General features: G+C 44.6%; 1 protein-coding gene across 4 annotated transcripts in view; it reads right to left on the minus strand.

Annotated features, from left to right (window-relative positions):
- The window catches only part of B4GALNT4 (beta-1,4-N-acetyl-galactosaminyltransferase 4), a 171,173-nt gene that overhangs the window by 60,610 nt on the left and 93,989 nt on the right, over nt 1-16,574 (minus strand). For all 4 annotated transcript variants that reach the window (XM_028736218.2, XM_077932136.1, XM_077932143.1 and 1 more), the window contains one exon: nt 15,465-15,580. In XM_028736218.2, coding sequence (XP_028592051.2) covers nt 15,465-15,580 — 116 coding nt within the window. The remainder of the gene's footprint in view (nt 1-15,464; nt 15,581-16,574) is intronic.

Raw genomic sequence — 16,574 nt, forward strand, 5'->3', positions numbered from 1 at the left:
TGGGTTCAATCTCTGAAATTTCTAGGTAAATCTGGGAAAGACTCCTGTTTGAAACCCTGGAGAACCAGATGGACCAATGGTCTGCCCTAGTGTATGGCAGTTTTCTGCATTCCACATAAAAGCAGCTGTTTCTGAGGATGAACTGCACAAGAATGTTATTATCTTAGCATGAGCCAGAGACTGGAATGATCAAGGGCCTGCCAGAACCAAGATTCTCAGTGGCTGCCACCCAATTTATGCCAACATGTGGCATGACGTTGATCAAGCATCTTACTCCGTTTCCCCCAGACTTGACATCAGAATAACAGAGACAATGCCACACTCCCCACTTTGTGAAGGTGATGAGCTCACCCTGAGATAGTTGCCATATGCTGGTGGAGTAGCGGTATTTCCATGCCCTTTGCCACAAGCTCAAGGTCTCTTGATACACGACACATCCCTGCAGTTATCTGGAAGCAAAATGGCTCCTATAGTCTCTGCTTCTCAGCATGGCTCTTGGCTACACGCCGTGAGCCTTCTCCCAAATATTGCTCTGTGTCCTCCCTCTCTGCCTCAAGTGTGTGATCAAACCTCTAAGAGAGAAATCTTCACACACGCAGGCAGCAGAGATTATTATAGCATCATCCAGCCAGGACAAGGAACAAAAAGCCTTTGATGGCAGCCACATCTAATACTATTATTTCTGAGCCGACTTCCACTTAGTTCAGACATCTCTCCAGAAGCAAGCAAGGGACTGCCTGCCTCTTATGTGCAGGCCAAATACATGCTGCCTGGGAACTGATATGACAAAAGGTCTTGGGTAGGGATGGGGATTAATATGGAAATGCCCCATTTTGCAATTTCCACTTTGGCACTGAGACAGGCCGAGTTCCAGGGCAACAATACCCTTTGCCTTTAATAAAACAGCATTCTGAATACCATCACAGGTCTGAGGACAAACATGCATGGCAGTTACGCACATGCTCCTGAATATTTATACATTTGGGGGAAATGAAAAAGGGCAGGAAGAAAAAGTGATCTGGTATGAAAGATGGGCTATGAGGAAACGGGCCCCTCAAGTTGCCCCTCTTGAGTGCTGAGGCTGTGGCTGACTGTGACACAAATGCCATTCACACCCAGCTGCAGTTGGCACACTGTGGCTCATGGACCCTTGCGCAGGAGCCCACCAAGACGACATAGTCACTGGGATCCCTCAAAGTAATATAGATCTAGGTCTCGATGGCTCAAAACAATATCAGAATTCATGATTACTGAGATCTCTTGCCACAGCTTCTCCCCAGAAGCTCAGAGGAAATGCTGAGGAGAATTAGTGCCTAATGTTTTTATTATACACAAACATGCCAGTCAGACACTTGAGGCTCCAGTTAGTCATAGATCTTCACTTAGCAAAGCTGAGCAGGCCCATTACTTCATAATATACACACCAAAGCCCTACACAACTCATGCTAGTCCAACTTACCTGGGTCTATTTGCAAGGGTGGTCCGATCCATTATTCTGCCCGCGGTGAGGTGGTGCAGTTAAGTGTCCCCTCCCACACACAAACCAAGGTTATTTTGCCAAGTTATTCTGGTACCTGAGGCAAAGAATCACACAAGCACCCGTCCCACACACACAACACAAAAATAAAGTAATTTTTAAAGAGTTAGGTTTGCTGCTCTTTCATGCAACGGTTCATCAATATTAGAGTGTGTCCAGGGCACACTCAAACCCAGAGCTGGCACTAGCTACTTGGCTCCTCCAGCATAATCCAGGACTTTTCACACAACCTTAGTGGCACAAGGAGGAGAGCAATGCTATTGCAGTTCCTGCCGCACAGCTGAGATAACGTAAAAATTAGAGCAAGTTGTAGCCCACCTCGACTCCACACAAGTAGGAAGAGAATAAAAGGTGGGTGGATATACCCTCTGCTTGGAATTAGCAATAGCACTGCCGTCTGATTGTGACATCTGGAGATCTGCCATAATGAAGCCAACTGTGTTACAGACATTCATTCTAGCTTTAAAAAACAAACAGGAGAGCAGGATAGTTCGATATTTTGCTCACTTTCACCATCTCCCCCTTTCAGCTTTGCGTTTAAAACAGATTTGCTCAGTAACCATTGGGCTCTGAAGAGTGGCTTATTGATTGGCTGGGTGATAATTGATAGCAGCTTGTAAAGGGCCCTAGTAACCCATCCCTTCCATTCAGCGCTTCCTCTGCCCACTCACACAGCAGTTGTCTAATCACATCAACATCCTTTGTGGAATTCCACTTTGTTGTGTCACTAGCAGCATCGCTGCTTTCTTTAGTGGGTGGGTATTCAAGAGATGCATCAGCCACTCTGGGCACAGGGAGGGGGCTCAGTTTCAGAAACTTCATTCTATGGATTTTTCTGTGCCAATAGAACTCTAAGCAGTTTGTTATAAAACTTATACGTCAAGTAAATATTGATAACCCTACTTTATGAATGCGGAGAAACACAGCTTGCTCACAGAGATTCACTGCAAGGTCACACACCGAACACCTGCTATTAATAATATGTTTTACTGTGAGCCACTGGGGGTTTTTACAAACAAAAAATGGACATAGATTTCTAAAATAAAAAGGCTTCCTATTTTGCTGGTTAACTGCAAGCTGAGCAACTTGTTTGTTGCTAGAAGTTTTGGCCAACACATATTCATGTTATTTGCAGTCATGAGGACTACGATGCCACGGTATTGACAGAATGTGGTTGGTGATGACTATTAGCATGGAGTCCCCTCCCATCAGATGTCAAGGAAATAAGCAACTATCTGACTTTTAGAAGACATCTGAAGGCAGCCCTGTTTAGGGAAGTTTTTAATGTTTGAAGTTTTATTCTGTTTTTAGTGTTCTGTTGGGAGCCGCCCAGAGTAGCTGGGGAAACCCAGCCAGATGGGCAGGGTATAAATAATAAAATTATTGATGATGATGATGATGATGATGAAATTCAACAAGGTGAATTCAACACAACTGCAGTTGACAGGAGTTAAGGTGAAGTAAGAATGTGACATTTCCTCACGAATCCAGCAATCAGCTCTACCGAGCCAAAGAAAAGAAGCTGTAATAACATTAATCATTTGGTAACAAAAAGATAGCGGAATGTGGTCAAAAGTGAGCTGCCTTCATTGAATGGACACAGTAAGCGCTTGCAGCCTCCCGAGCCCCACCTACCCTACAAGCTCCTTGGGCAATTCCCCCCCAAAACCTCCACTTACTGAAAGAGATTGGCACATGCAGGGCGGCAAAATGCCCTCCTGGGTCTCCCTTCTTTTTTAAAGGATTATATTAATTGAATTCTGGGTTTGTCTCTCACAATAGAGATGGATTAGTCTGCAGCTCACCTTTATGTAATAAATAAGGAAAGAGGGAAATACACACATTATTTCACTGTGCTGCTTGTGGAGTAGGCTGAAGTAATTCCTAAGCCTCTCTCTGGGAAATAATAAAAATGAAACAGTAAAAGCTTATTAACAGCCAAGATTAGTATGTGGGTCTGTGGGGCTTCTTGTGGCAAAACCAGTTCTGTTTCCTCAGAAGGGCTTAAAGAGGCAAGAGGCTTCCTTCGGTTCAGTCTCCAAGCAGTTGTAGGCCCTTTCTCCAACAGATTTCCCCTCAGCAGAAAGGAAGCTTTGCAGGTAGCTTTTTCTCTCAATAAAACTATTCTGTGCAAGGCTATCAATGAGGTCAGACAAGTGGATGTTCCACATACGACAGAAACAGTGAAGCTTTTCTCCATTTTAGAATGATTCTGTTTAACAGACCTGTCCCAGATGCATGCAAACATTGCTAGGAAAATAGTCAAGGAAACACACACTGTGGAGCACCTGCAATCGCAAAGCAAGCATTGCCACTCACCAAAGAGACTGTGGCATTCTGAGTCACTTTGAGGTAGGAGGGAAGCTCATATACCCAAACACTGATGTGTGTACACATTCAAAAGCTGGGTGGTTGCCATTTGCTTCAGCAGGTAACAGCTCTTATGGCAACTGGCTCTGCTCATGTGGGTATGATTTTGGCAGGATGAAGCTAAACAGTTGCATTAGTACAAGGATGAGCCCTAGCACAACAGGGTGTCTCCCTTTCTTCTCCCCGCACCATGTGTGCCCAGTGCCATCTCCAGATCTGCTCCAGAAGGTTGGGGAAATGGCCACAGGTTTAGGGGGGCACAGAAGGGGGGGGGAGCGGAGAATGTTTGGTCATACAAGGAGAAATCCTTGCACTGATAGAACGTTCTCTTTAGTGCTATTGTGGATACAGCTCAATATCTCTCTGGCTGCTCCTACACCATACATTTAGAGCACCTTTCCCTTCCTCAACAAGTATGCAGTATGTTGTATGCAGGGCATCTGGTATTCAAACAAGGTGGGACTGGAATTAGTATGTATTTTTTTAATACTTGCAGGGTAATCTTACTCAGAGCAAGTGCCACTGTGCTCAGTAAGGTCTGACCCCCTAGAAAGTATGTCTAGAACTGCAGCCTTAATGTGTCAGGTTCTTTACAAATCTCATCTCATTGATAAAACTGGCTGGACAGAATTTTCTTTTTAAAATTAAACAGTGTTCTTCTTATTTAAAAATTTAAAAAACAAACAAAATTATTGCTTTTTTTAGTCTAACATGAGCACACTACTGCCCTCTGGTGGTTAGATTCAGCCCAATTCAAATGTTTGCAGTTCATTTTTCTGCAACTAGAGCACATCTCATATGATCTTGTCAACCATCTTTCCCCATACCTAGTGCTTTCCAGAAGTTTTTGACTACAATTCCCATCAGCCCCAACTACCATGGCCATGCTGGCTATGACTGATGGGAGCTATAGTACAAAACATTACCATGTTGGGGAAGGTCTGTTTAGAATTAACTGTAGTACAAAAATCTCAAAAGGACTATATGTAAAACCCTGGTTAACTTGGTATCTATCAAAATAAGATAAAAATAGACCTGGAAGTCTGCAGAATTTAGTTTTCTGAGACATTATTGAGACTAAACTCAAAATGACATAGGTCAGGTAATTTTCATGCTAATATCAATATTTCTATTTGTTAAAGCTGTATTCTATTCTCCTGCCAAGGAACTCACAGCCAGCATACAAGAGGTTGCCAGGCAAGGCATTCTGAATCAATGCATCATTAATGTTGCAAGGAGCGGTTCTAATCCTGACTGTGTCTCTCAATTGTGAGCCGTATCCTCAGGGTGTATGTTCTAGCAAGTTTCTAGCAATAGCCTATCCTTATTCCTTACACCACAGGTGAATACCAATGAGCCCTTCCTGCTAGGAGAAATGCTTTGTGACTGAAATTAGCCATGGGCCTGCCCTTGATGTTGAAACCTTTTGAACTCTCAGCAAGAAGCCACTGATGGATAAGGTCACAGGCTGGGACTGACACCTTGTCTTTGACCTCTGCTCCTCCTGAGCTTTCGGTGCCCCTGATTTCAGTGGCCTGCTGGCAGAAGAAATACAGAGGCCTAGATAGAAGGTGTCTTTGACATTATATCAAGGCAGAAGTAGGTCCAGCTTAAAAGCATGTCGTTCGATAAGCAGAAATGTTAAGAGAAGCAGAAATGGTTCTTTTGTTGAAGGCCCTGTCATTTTTGAGCAGTGTGCAGAAATAAACCCTCCAGGGGACAAAGTAGCCCCATTTTTGGATGCAAAAGTTTCTATTGATTTTTATTTCAGAGACACTCTGTACATTAGATGACTTTAGAAATGCTCTGGAGTGGAAGGAGCACAATCGTAGATTCCCACACACGGCTACCTCCAAGCAAAATAAGCTTTATGAACTCCTACGTCGGCTTTCAGCAGACACTGCCAGGATGCCATTTGTACCATTAACAGACTAATCCAGTTGTGTCAAGGAAGCCCTTATTGCCCCTGTTGTTCCAGTGGAAAGTGGGCTACAATGCTGCCATGGAGCAAATGAACACACAGAGAGAAAACCATGCTGGAACCACTCATGCCTTCCCTTTAACCCACATACCAAGCTTACAGCTGCAGGTTATATCAGTTAATAAAAATAACTGACTTCTTGCCCTTGCTCACTGGGTGTGGGCTGTAGGACCATCAACTGTTTAAGCTGGATGCTGCAAGGGTGTCTCTTAGAGCTATGAAGAAGGCCAACTGGAGCAAATGTTTGAAAGCAACAGCAGCTCTCTCCAGTCCACCTCATAGTCTGTGATGGGGACAAGGACTTGAGCCATTGGCCTATGGAGTGCATTTCATTATAGACCACACAGGCAAAGAACAAAGTGTGAAGCCTGGGTGAATTGTCTGGCACTTCCCAGAGGCCAGAGAAGTTCCAGGAATCAAACTATCAGTGCGTACCTTCTCTTTTCCTGCCTTATAGAATGCCTATGAAACCCATTTGCTATTGGCACAAGAGAAAAGATCTAAAGTGTCTTTTTTTAGGACAATAGGGTGGGGGTGGCAGAGTAGTGCCATCATGGATTCAGCACTGGTGTAACTCGGTATCCTGTTTCCATGAAACAAAGCAGGGGGAAGGTAGCCCTTGTGCAAAGAAGACCACCAGGAGTGTGTGTGTGTGTGTGTGTGTGTGTGTGTGTGTGTGTGTTTAACAGGATAAGCTGCTATTGTCTTTTAAAAATGGAAATGAATTGCAGGGATGTGGTTCTGCTGATGTTTGCTTGGGTTTCTCTTCTGACCGGGAATCCTTGTGAGAATAAACACACACACACACACCATCAAAGTTGTGGTGGTGTGTGTGTGACTCATCAGATCTGAAAATAGGTGCCCATAGTATTTGCATAATCACTGTACAGATGTCACATGCTTATGAGCTAGCTGAACCCATCAGGTATGGAAATACTAGCTGGAGACAGAGGCGAGAGAGAGAGAGAGAGAGAGAGAGAGGAGAGAGAGAGCCTTGCACTGTTCCAAAGACAATATACTGCAGCGTCCACATAACAGATGGACAAGCTGAGAAGGAAGTGGGGGGAACTTTGGATCTCTGGCAACAAATGAGTAACAACTGTGTATTTATCACTCAGTATCTGGAAAGTCGAGGCCAGAATGGACGAGCTCTACAAGAGAAGGCTGAGCTGGGCCAAGCAAACCTGTTAATGCCAACCTGATGTCCTCCAAATGGTTGGGACTATGGCTTCATCAGTCCAGCCAGCAGTGTTGTGCTAGGTAAGACTGCTGGGAATTGTAGTTCAAAACCTCTGGAGGGTGCCAGGTCAGGGAAGGCTGCACTATGTTCCAAGACAGAAAACCTCAGCATTCAAGAGCAAGCGGCAGCTGCTCCCCTTGCCTTTGCACCTCCCTCTTAAACAAACAAAACCGGATTCCCACAAAACCTGAGAATTTACTTGGATCAGAGTAGCCTAGCTCTGAATAGCTTCCTCTATATATTCGGGAAGTGGGGAAAGTTCACTCTGCTTCAAGAAGCAAACCTTGAAATTTATTCCATGGGTCCAAAACAAATACAACGTCAAAGAGAGAGAGAGAGAGATGGAAACTTTTACCCTACCATTACAAAATTCTGTGAAGCATTACTTTGCAGGGGCCTTTGTGAGAAACAAATTTATAATAGCTGTGGCACGGAGACAGTGCCTGGACTGGCCATAGCTCCTTCAATAGAGTGCTCTCTTTCTCCCACCCCCAACCCCCAAATTTCTCTTGGCAGCTGTAAGAGAAGAACCTTTTGGTCTTTTCTGCTGAAGAACACAGAGGCCCTTTAATCTGCCACCGCTTCAGGCACACTAAGAAGAAAAGGGGGGGGGGAGTGTGTGTGTATGTGTGCGTGTGAAAAAAGTCAATTTATTCAGCTTGTTCTATCAAATCTGTGCTATCTTCCACATTTTGAGACCCAGCTGCAAACTGCGCACCAATTAGATTGTGAGAAATAGGGTTTTTGAACTGCTAGCCTGAGGTTGCTGCGTCTGGTCCCTTGGTGAGGGGTCAGGATTGGCCCTGTGGGATTGGTACCACAGAAAGCTATGCATGTGTGCAGCCATCTCCCCCCCTCCCCCCAATGCTAGTGGGAGGAGCTGTTGAAATATGCCATGTCTGGAAGAGGGAAACAAGACACCCCTCCTTTCAAGAAGCACAAATGCGGCTCCCAGTGGCAAGTCCACCCTCCTCCCCACATCTTCAAATTCAGCAGCTTGAGACAAACTTCGTACATAGTTAACAGCTAAGATGCCAAAGCCGCGGAAGAAATTCTTCCTTTTTAAAACAATCACAGCGCTATTATGTTGTCTCCCTAATAATGCCTTCAGAGGGCATTGTGTTCCTTTCCTCTGGGGCTTTAATTAGCTCACTTCGACAAAGTTGGCTAATTATTTCTTTAACACTGTGCATCCTAATGGGCTCCCTTTTGTTTACAGCATTTATTATCAGCCACTGCCTTGGTTCTCCCCAGCCTCATTTCTCCATGTGGCTGCCTTGGAACAGCTTTTCTTACTCTCGTTGGGATTCAGATATATTCATTACTTCAAACTTCTGAACAAAAAACTAGCCCTCTGTAGCCAGGCATCAGGGCTGTGCAAATGACTGCGTGCAGTTCACTCTACCTGTGGGTGAAAGATAGGCACAGTAATTTTGGAGCAATCCCTCACCCACAGTATGAGTGCAGCTATATAAGTGGTGGTGTAAATAATTTCTACAGTGGAGTGAAATACTGAGATCTGTATTGCAGACCAGTGCTATCTAACCTACATGATCTGGAGTCAGCAATAAAGCAGCTAAGTCTGTGAATATCACCAAAGTATTTGGGGTGGCAAAAACCCAAGCAGGCAGCAAAGGGTTTCACAAGGGCCTCTCCAAGTTTGGCGAATTGGAAACAAAATTGTGAATGAGGCTTGGTGTAAGCAGTGAGATGCACACTGGGGCAAAAAAAATCCTAACTGATGGGGCCTGAAGTAACCTGAAATAGCAGTGACTATGACTCCCTCCCAGAGAAGGGAGAGAGAGGGTCGTCTTTGTTCGTCTCCCTCCATAGACAGACCCATCTGACCCCCATTGTTCGTCTCCCTCCATAGACAGACCCATCTGGCCCCATCTTTAATGGCCTTCCACTACAATACAAATGCTTTTCTTTTCCTGGTAAGCATTCGATCTGTTGATTTGTCCTGACTTTTTAATCTCGATTAGGTTTATCAGCTGTTTTGTCTTTGTTATTTTGTTGTGTGGTTATTTTGCCTGTTGTTCTAACTGTATTATGTTAAAAGCCAGGGCTAGCCTCAACACTCAGCACCCTCAGTCAGGTAGGGGTGCCATCTTGAATAAAATATTGGGGGTGCCCAGGTAAGCCCTGCTCTGCATAACTGATCATAAGCACATACACCATTTGAATGGCAATGTCCATCAACATTAGCGGGCCCCTCAAATATTTTACTGGCGGTGTAAAGGGACCTCAGCCCCTAGGAGTTGGCTCCTATGCCCTCAGGCAAGTGCCAAGACTAAGCTCCCCAGAGGGCCCACTGTGACTGGTGCCTGCACCTGATTATTTTGATGTATTTGAATAAAAATAATAAATTTTTATTTATACCCCGCCTTCCCCGGCCAGGGCCAGGCTCAGGGAGGCTAACACCGAGTATAAATTACAACAAAACGTAATGGGGGGGGGGGGTTGAGTTAATTAAAATACAGCTTAAAATACAGCTTAAAATGCAGCCTCATTTTAGTAGTAGCCCATAAATCAAGACCATAAAGGGAGGAAGCATTAGATATTCACCCGAGCCAGCTATCCATGCTGGTCCTACATGGGCCAGCAAAAAAGCCAAGGGAAAATTTGCCGTATATAGCAAATCCCATATAAGGGGTCAGAGTGAGTCCAAGCCGGAGGCCAGGCAGAACAGCTCCATCTTGCAGGCATTGTGGAAAAGATGTCAAATCCCGCAGGGCCCTGGTCTCTTGTGACAGAGCCAGTGCTGAAAAGGCCCTGGCCCTAGTTGAAACCAATCTAACCTCCTTGAGGTTCGGGGCCTCCAAAGTGTTGTTATTTATGGACCTTAAGTTCCTTCTCGGGGCATACCAGGAGAGGCGGTCCTGTAGGTATGAGGGTCCTAGGCCACATAGGGCTTTAAAGGTCAAAACCAGCACCATGAGGATTATTGCACCCCCCACCCAACACTCAGACCACAACATTTGGTTATTAAGAAAGTGCAGTTATCCCCCTGCTTTCCCCCACATTATTTCTCCACAAAACATTAGTGGCCTCACAAATGTATCCTCCTTGCGTGGAACATTTAAAAATAACATGTTTTCTCTCTCTTGAAATCTATTGCAAATGTGTAATATGATCCCCTTCTCATGGTTGATGTCAAAATGTCTTATTGGGGGGGGGGGGAATCTTACAAGTGTATACATTTCTATCACTATTGTTTAAGTACTTTCTATTTATAAAGACTGAAAATACAATAAATAGAATGATGATAATAAAAAAATGTATAAAAGAAAGCAAGAAAGGCTACAACAGGGGTCAGCAACTATTTTCAGCCATGGGCCGGTCCACCGTCCCTCAGACCATGTGGTGGGCCGGACTTTTTTTGGGGGGGGAGAACTGAACAAATTCCTATGCCCCACAAATAACCCAGAGATGCATTTTAAATAAAAGCACACATTCTACTCATGTAAAAACATGCTGATTCCTGGCCAGTCCATGGACCGGATTGAGAAGGCGATTGGGTCACATCCGGCCCACAGGCCTTAGGTTGCCTAACCCTGGGCTACAACAACTGTAGCGAGCACCAAAAGGTGGGATCCAGAAAAACCAAAACACTACTAGTATCTCCAGATCAGCATTTAGGAACCTTCTTTCTCATTTGCTTTGTATGCTACAAAAGCACTGGTGCCAGTAAAAATTTTTTTTTAAAAAAATGTGATAGTAGTTTTGAAAATGTTCCAGTTCACAGTGCTGTATAAGAGACTCTTAACTCCTGAGCACAGAGGAATGTGAGAGACTGAAAGCATAAAGAATTGTTACTAAACAATGAAAAGAACAATTCATGGATTATTTCTCTTCCACTTATTAGCTACTTGCTATACTTTCAACAGGCCAGTTCCTAACCTTTTAGCAGAAAAACAAACGTCTGTCCTTCATTTTGCTTTTTGACATTTGGGTGAAGCAGCCATGCTTAGGGAACTGGAGTCCAGCTAGCTTCCCCTTGGCTTGCAGGTCTAGATCAATCTTTGGCCAAGGAAATGTCATGGACTAGCTGGATGTAGAGGAGTGGTGGGAGGCACCAGCTAGCGAACCCCAAGGTAAGAAGGCTCAGAGCCAGGAGGTGGGACGATGATGAGTGGTCAGACGGAGAAGATAGAGCAGACTGGGAGAAGGCGGTGTCAGAAACTGAAGAGGCAACAGGGTTTAGTGAGCAGGAAGATCTATGGCAGAGAGCAGTCCAGAAACAGATACAGAAGCAGAGGCTGGAGAGGAGGGAGGCCGAGATGAGACATGCTGCTGAAGAAGCCAAGGAGTCTCCCCCTCCTGGTGTGACCAACTCCCCTCCCCACTGTTCTCCCAGAACCCACAGAGGTATGAAGAGGGTGGAGCAAAGACAGACAACAGGGAGCCTCAGATTGCTTGTGAATGACCATGTGGGGTGGAGACAGAGAGCTGTGGGAAGGCTCATTCCTTGCAACCTTCATTCCTTGCAAGTGCCTCATGGGGGCAAGATCTACTGGGAAGAGTTGCTGTGCTCACTAGGCCTAAACTGTTTTGTTTCTTTGAATAAAGAGTTCACTGATGCCTTGTGAGTTATTGCTGACCAGCGCCCATCACCTGTCCTGACAGGAAATGAGGAAAATACTACTGGACCCTTGCTGGTGGTTTTCGACAACACAAGTCCTTTCAACTTTTGCCTTGGGTGATTGGCCCTTTAGCTGCTGCTCATCTGTCAGGGAGAAGTTGGCAAAGCCCTTGCTCTCAAGGGCAGGAAAGGGTGGGTATTGGCACCAGGAGCACAAACATTACAAAGCTTGTGTTTTGTAATGAACAAGGGCTGTAAGGAAGGGCAGACAAGCCAAACTACAACAGAAGGATGTCCTGTCGCACAATGTGTTACTTACACCCAGGAAGAAGGGACGAAAACAAATTAACTTTGAATTATCTCCTTGAATTTTGTTCAGCACAATGGCTTTAAAATGGGCCTCAAACGATCCATATGGCTGCTATTCTCTCTAACAATTACTCTCCCTTGTGTAGCAAAATGCAATCTAATTGGAAAATAAAAATGGTTTTTGTATACATCTAAACAAGCGTGAAGTATTAAGAGAACCACTCTCAGCCAACATGTTCAGAAATATCCTGAAATATGACTTCCTTAAATTTGCACAAATTCAGAATGCAGGGAGGGAGGGTGCTACATGTTGGAATGCTATCCACATAAAAGCTCTCTCTGGCACATAGAAAACGAGCATTTGATGAAGAAGTGAGGCTATGCCAAACCATCCTTCTCCAACATACAGGTTTTCTTCATGGAAGAAGTGTTTTGTTTATTTCATTTTGGTTGTCAGTTTGTTCTTGTTGCTGTTTTTACATGGAAAGCACTTGAACATGCAATCATTCCATCTGCAACCTGAATTAGTCCAAAGAGGGCTGTGCAGTGTGAAATTTCTGGATGTGTAGTTCAGTTCTCATGCTTTGCATGACTGCCTTTGGTCTACAAGCATGATATGGGAAGCCACCACTGTAAAAAGGTGAAACAAGCAGTGGCATAGTGTGGGTTGTCAGCACCCGGGGCAAGGCAAGTAATTTGCGCCCCCTAACCCGTGGATTTGCCCTAACCCCAGATGTTGCGCCCGGTGCGGCTGGCCCCCCTTGCACCCCCCACGCTACGCCACTGGAAACAAGAATAAGGAGTTTTTGTTCCATCAGGCTTTTAATGAGATGAATGGCAGGGTTTTATGGGGGGGGGGTAGTTAAAGGGTTGGGACTACTGTTAGAGAGGAAAATTTGTATAAGTAAATGAATTTACCCTTTATGGTTATGAATTCTGGAAACACACTTACTGTGCTCTCTTCCTATCATCCATCCCCTCATTGATTTACTTCTTTCTTATTTATTTTTATTAACATGAACACATAGAAAAGACAGTAAAAGGGATAAGTGTAGCAAAGAAAAATGCATATAGAAATAGAAAAAATAAAACAGAGGAAAAATGGGGAGGAAAACCCGGAAGGCATTTATTTCACCACTATTCCAGTTCTTTTTTTAAAAAAAACAACAACACCCAGAATGAAAATAAAATTCCAGGTGTTACGAAAAGCCAATATATAAGGTATACATATGTTGGAATACCTAAGCAGATTCATATTTTAAAGCCTTGTTCTTCAAGACTTCTACCAAAGTGTGGGGGCCACAAATAGGGTCAACAAAAATGGTTGTGCTTCTAGCACGAGAGAGAAGATTCTGCCTTTGCCTGAAGTGCAGGCTGCAACAGTAAAAATGTGTTTGCTTCTGCATGAACAGGTATATTCTCTTTAAGTCTCGCTCTTCCCCAGTCTCTAAGGACATATAATCAACATATTGTTAAATGTTATGATTTATTGCCTCTGCACAGGACTCAGTTGTGTCATGTACGTGGGTGTGTGACATACCACACTCTCCTCAGCTTACACTAATTGTTCTGCATTATTTTGAGTCCAGTGTTGTTGATATTTCCTTCTCTGTTCTGAAGGTGCAAATGCCTCCCATATTCACTGCTACCATAATGAGGGACGCGCCAAGGGCAGGTGGTGACACAGTCTGTTTCCCTTCCACATACACAAACCTCTTGTCATACACAACCTGCCTGGGGAAACTGGCCCAGTGCTGGGAACAGCCAATGTCTGAATCATAAAGCAATATATTGCCCTAAAGGGACAATGAATGCATACTAACCAGCATTATGGGGGAGCTAACAGAGAAGCTGTGCACCTTCAGCAGGCCGAAGCACTGCCAATACCCCCCTTTTATCCTACGAAGAAATGCCAACTCCAATGAATCACTGCTCAAAGGGCAATCACGCTCAAGCAAAAAGAGACTCATAACAATGCTCTATGTGCGGCAATCTAGGCCCTTTACATTCACAGTGATATTTACCAAAGGACACATTCTGTGGCCACAATGCTGAGCATCACCGAGTCCCTACGCAGCAGGGACTGCTTTTTTTTTTTTAGCTACTGTCACTATTTATCTTGTCCCTACCTTATGTTAACTGTCAGTGACAGCAGACCCCTGCCCCATTGATCCGTCTTCAATAGGTGTTTGTTCCTGCCCCTTTCCAAGATCCCCATGCCTGGAGAAAATATGGGTTGCAGCAATGGAGGAAATTCCATGGGAGAAAGGCAAGGGAACAATATGGGAAACGGTGAAACTGGGAAATGATATAGCACGCTGGAAAGAATGATGAACGTAAATGTGGTTTTCTGGAGATATTTTTTTATTTTGTCTGTATTGAATTATAAGTAACAGACTGAAAAATATACCTAAGCCACCTCCTGCCTTTGGATTAGAATAACAGTCTAAATCAGGCTTCCTCAAACTCGGCCCTCCAGATGTTTTGAGACTACAATTCCCACCATCCCTGACCACTGGTCCTGCTAGCTAGGGATCATGGGAGTTGTAGGCCAAAAACATGTGGAGGGCCAAGTTTGAGGAAGCCTGGTCTAAATAATAGAGCGAACAGCCTGTCACAGGCCTTCAAAGTACCTCACATCCAAAGGTATATTTGCATCTAGTCTATAATGCCCAGGTAAGAAATTGACAAGGGCCTGCAAATGTGTGTGGCAGTTCACCAATGGTAAGTGCATGTTTTAACCTTGTAACAACCTATGCCCTTTTCCAGAGCCTAGAGGTGTGGCAGGGTAGACAGGCTGTTCCTGCCTGTTGCATGGGCTTTGGAGAGGCTTAGGAAGTAGATAAATACCTCAAAGACTTCCTACCATCTTCAAGGACAATATGAGGTCAGGGAGAGCCCCTTCAGGCTCCTGAGAAAAACAAGGAGTCTCTCAATTGGCCTTGCCCTAGGCATGCCTGTGAGGTCCTTACAACTCAAAGCTTGGGGGGAAAGTGAGAACACATCCATGAAGTTGCTCCCAGCACCATGAAAGAGAAGCCCCCACCACCGCCAAGCTCAGAAGAGGAGAGGAGAGGACCGGTGGGGTCTCATCCACACAGTGACACAGAACTTCAGAGAAACTTAGCATGACATCAGATACAACACACTGCCCCTTCCTCTACTGCAGTGGTGGTGGACCTCCAGCTCAAAGGCCTAATTAGGTCCACCAGGCCTCTGTGCAAACCACCCTCACCTGTTGGATGTGTGACATCATATGGTCTAAGTACCTGGGATTAGGAACCACTGCCTTTCCTCCACTGCCCTTCTCCTAGTATGCAGAGTAAATCACAGTGATGCGGCAGAGATATCTCCATATCCCAAACAGAAACTGTTAGGAAACTTATTTTCTAATTAGCACACAAAACACAGAAAGCAAGAAGCCAGGCGCAAGTGAGATTACCATCTGCTCGTCCTCCCGGCTCTCGCTGGAGTCCTCAGCCTTCCTCTGAGGAGAGGATGCATGGGCCCCCGCCGCATGCCTGCCAGGGTCTGTCACCTCGCCCAGTCGCTCACCATCTGCAAAAGAAAAAGCAGATGCACCGTAGGGCATGAGAGGACAGCAGAGAAGCCATGGCCCCTACCAACCCATACCCCACAGCCATCACAAGGCAGCAGCTCTATACTTCAGGTTCAGAAGTTAGAAGAGCTTTTGTGCCTCATGTCTCAAGAGAGGATTCTGAAAGTCACCAGGTCATGATCTAGCAGCCCACATTTATGCCCTGTTTCTGAAATGGCAGCCTAAACTGATGAAGTACTAAACAGGTTTTGGAGTTGTTGGTGTTCTTTTGTTTTAAACCTGACAATTCTTGAAAATGCCTCCAGTACTTGGGTCACTAATCACCTTTGGCTATCTCAAAACCTTTCCAGGTGGTTAATTTATATTGCAGTAAAGTACCACCATCTCTCATTTGGTATTTTGAATTTTGATATCTCCTTCCTCAAAGCAGAACCTTTGTTATGGGGATTTCACATTTTCTTCAGTACTCCAACTATACCAGTTTCTCACTGGGAAACTGTTTTTATTAATTATTATTTCTCCTCAGGTAGAGAAGGCTATTCCAAGGTCTGCGTACAATGCTCTTGAACAAATGTCTTGGCTCCTTATTTTGCTGACTGCCTATAAATTTCATTAGTGACATGTGGCAACCCTCACCCTCAAAGCTTATGCAATATTGTGACCTTTAACACATACACTCTCTCTCATATGGTTGCTTGTTTCTCCCCAAATCAATGTTCCCCACAATATACTGTTTTTTAGAAAGCAGGTTATAAACATGCTTATTTTTCTTACTCAACAATGCACTACTACTGCATTAATCTGCTTAAATTTTATTTTGAGGGGTTTAAAAAAAATTATCTGAAGGTTATGCATTTCCAGCTCAGGCAGGCACATCTCTCCTGATTACAAATGGGGTAGGGAAAGATTGAGAGAGATGCATGGTGAGCCCAGATCCCCTGCAGCAAAGCTTCCCAGTCCCCAACTGGGCGGCAGCTGGAATATTGTGTGAGT

This window comes from Podarcis muralis, chromosome 1, assembly GCF_964188315.1.
Source record: "Podarcis muralis chromosome 1, rPodMur119.hap1.1, whole genome shotgun sequence".
NCBI lineage: Eukaryota > Metazoa > Chordata > Lepidosauria > Squamata > Lacertidae > Podarcis > Podarcis muralis.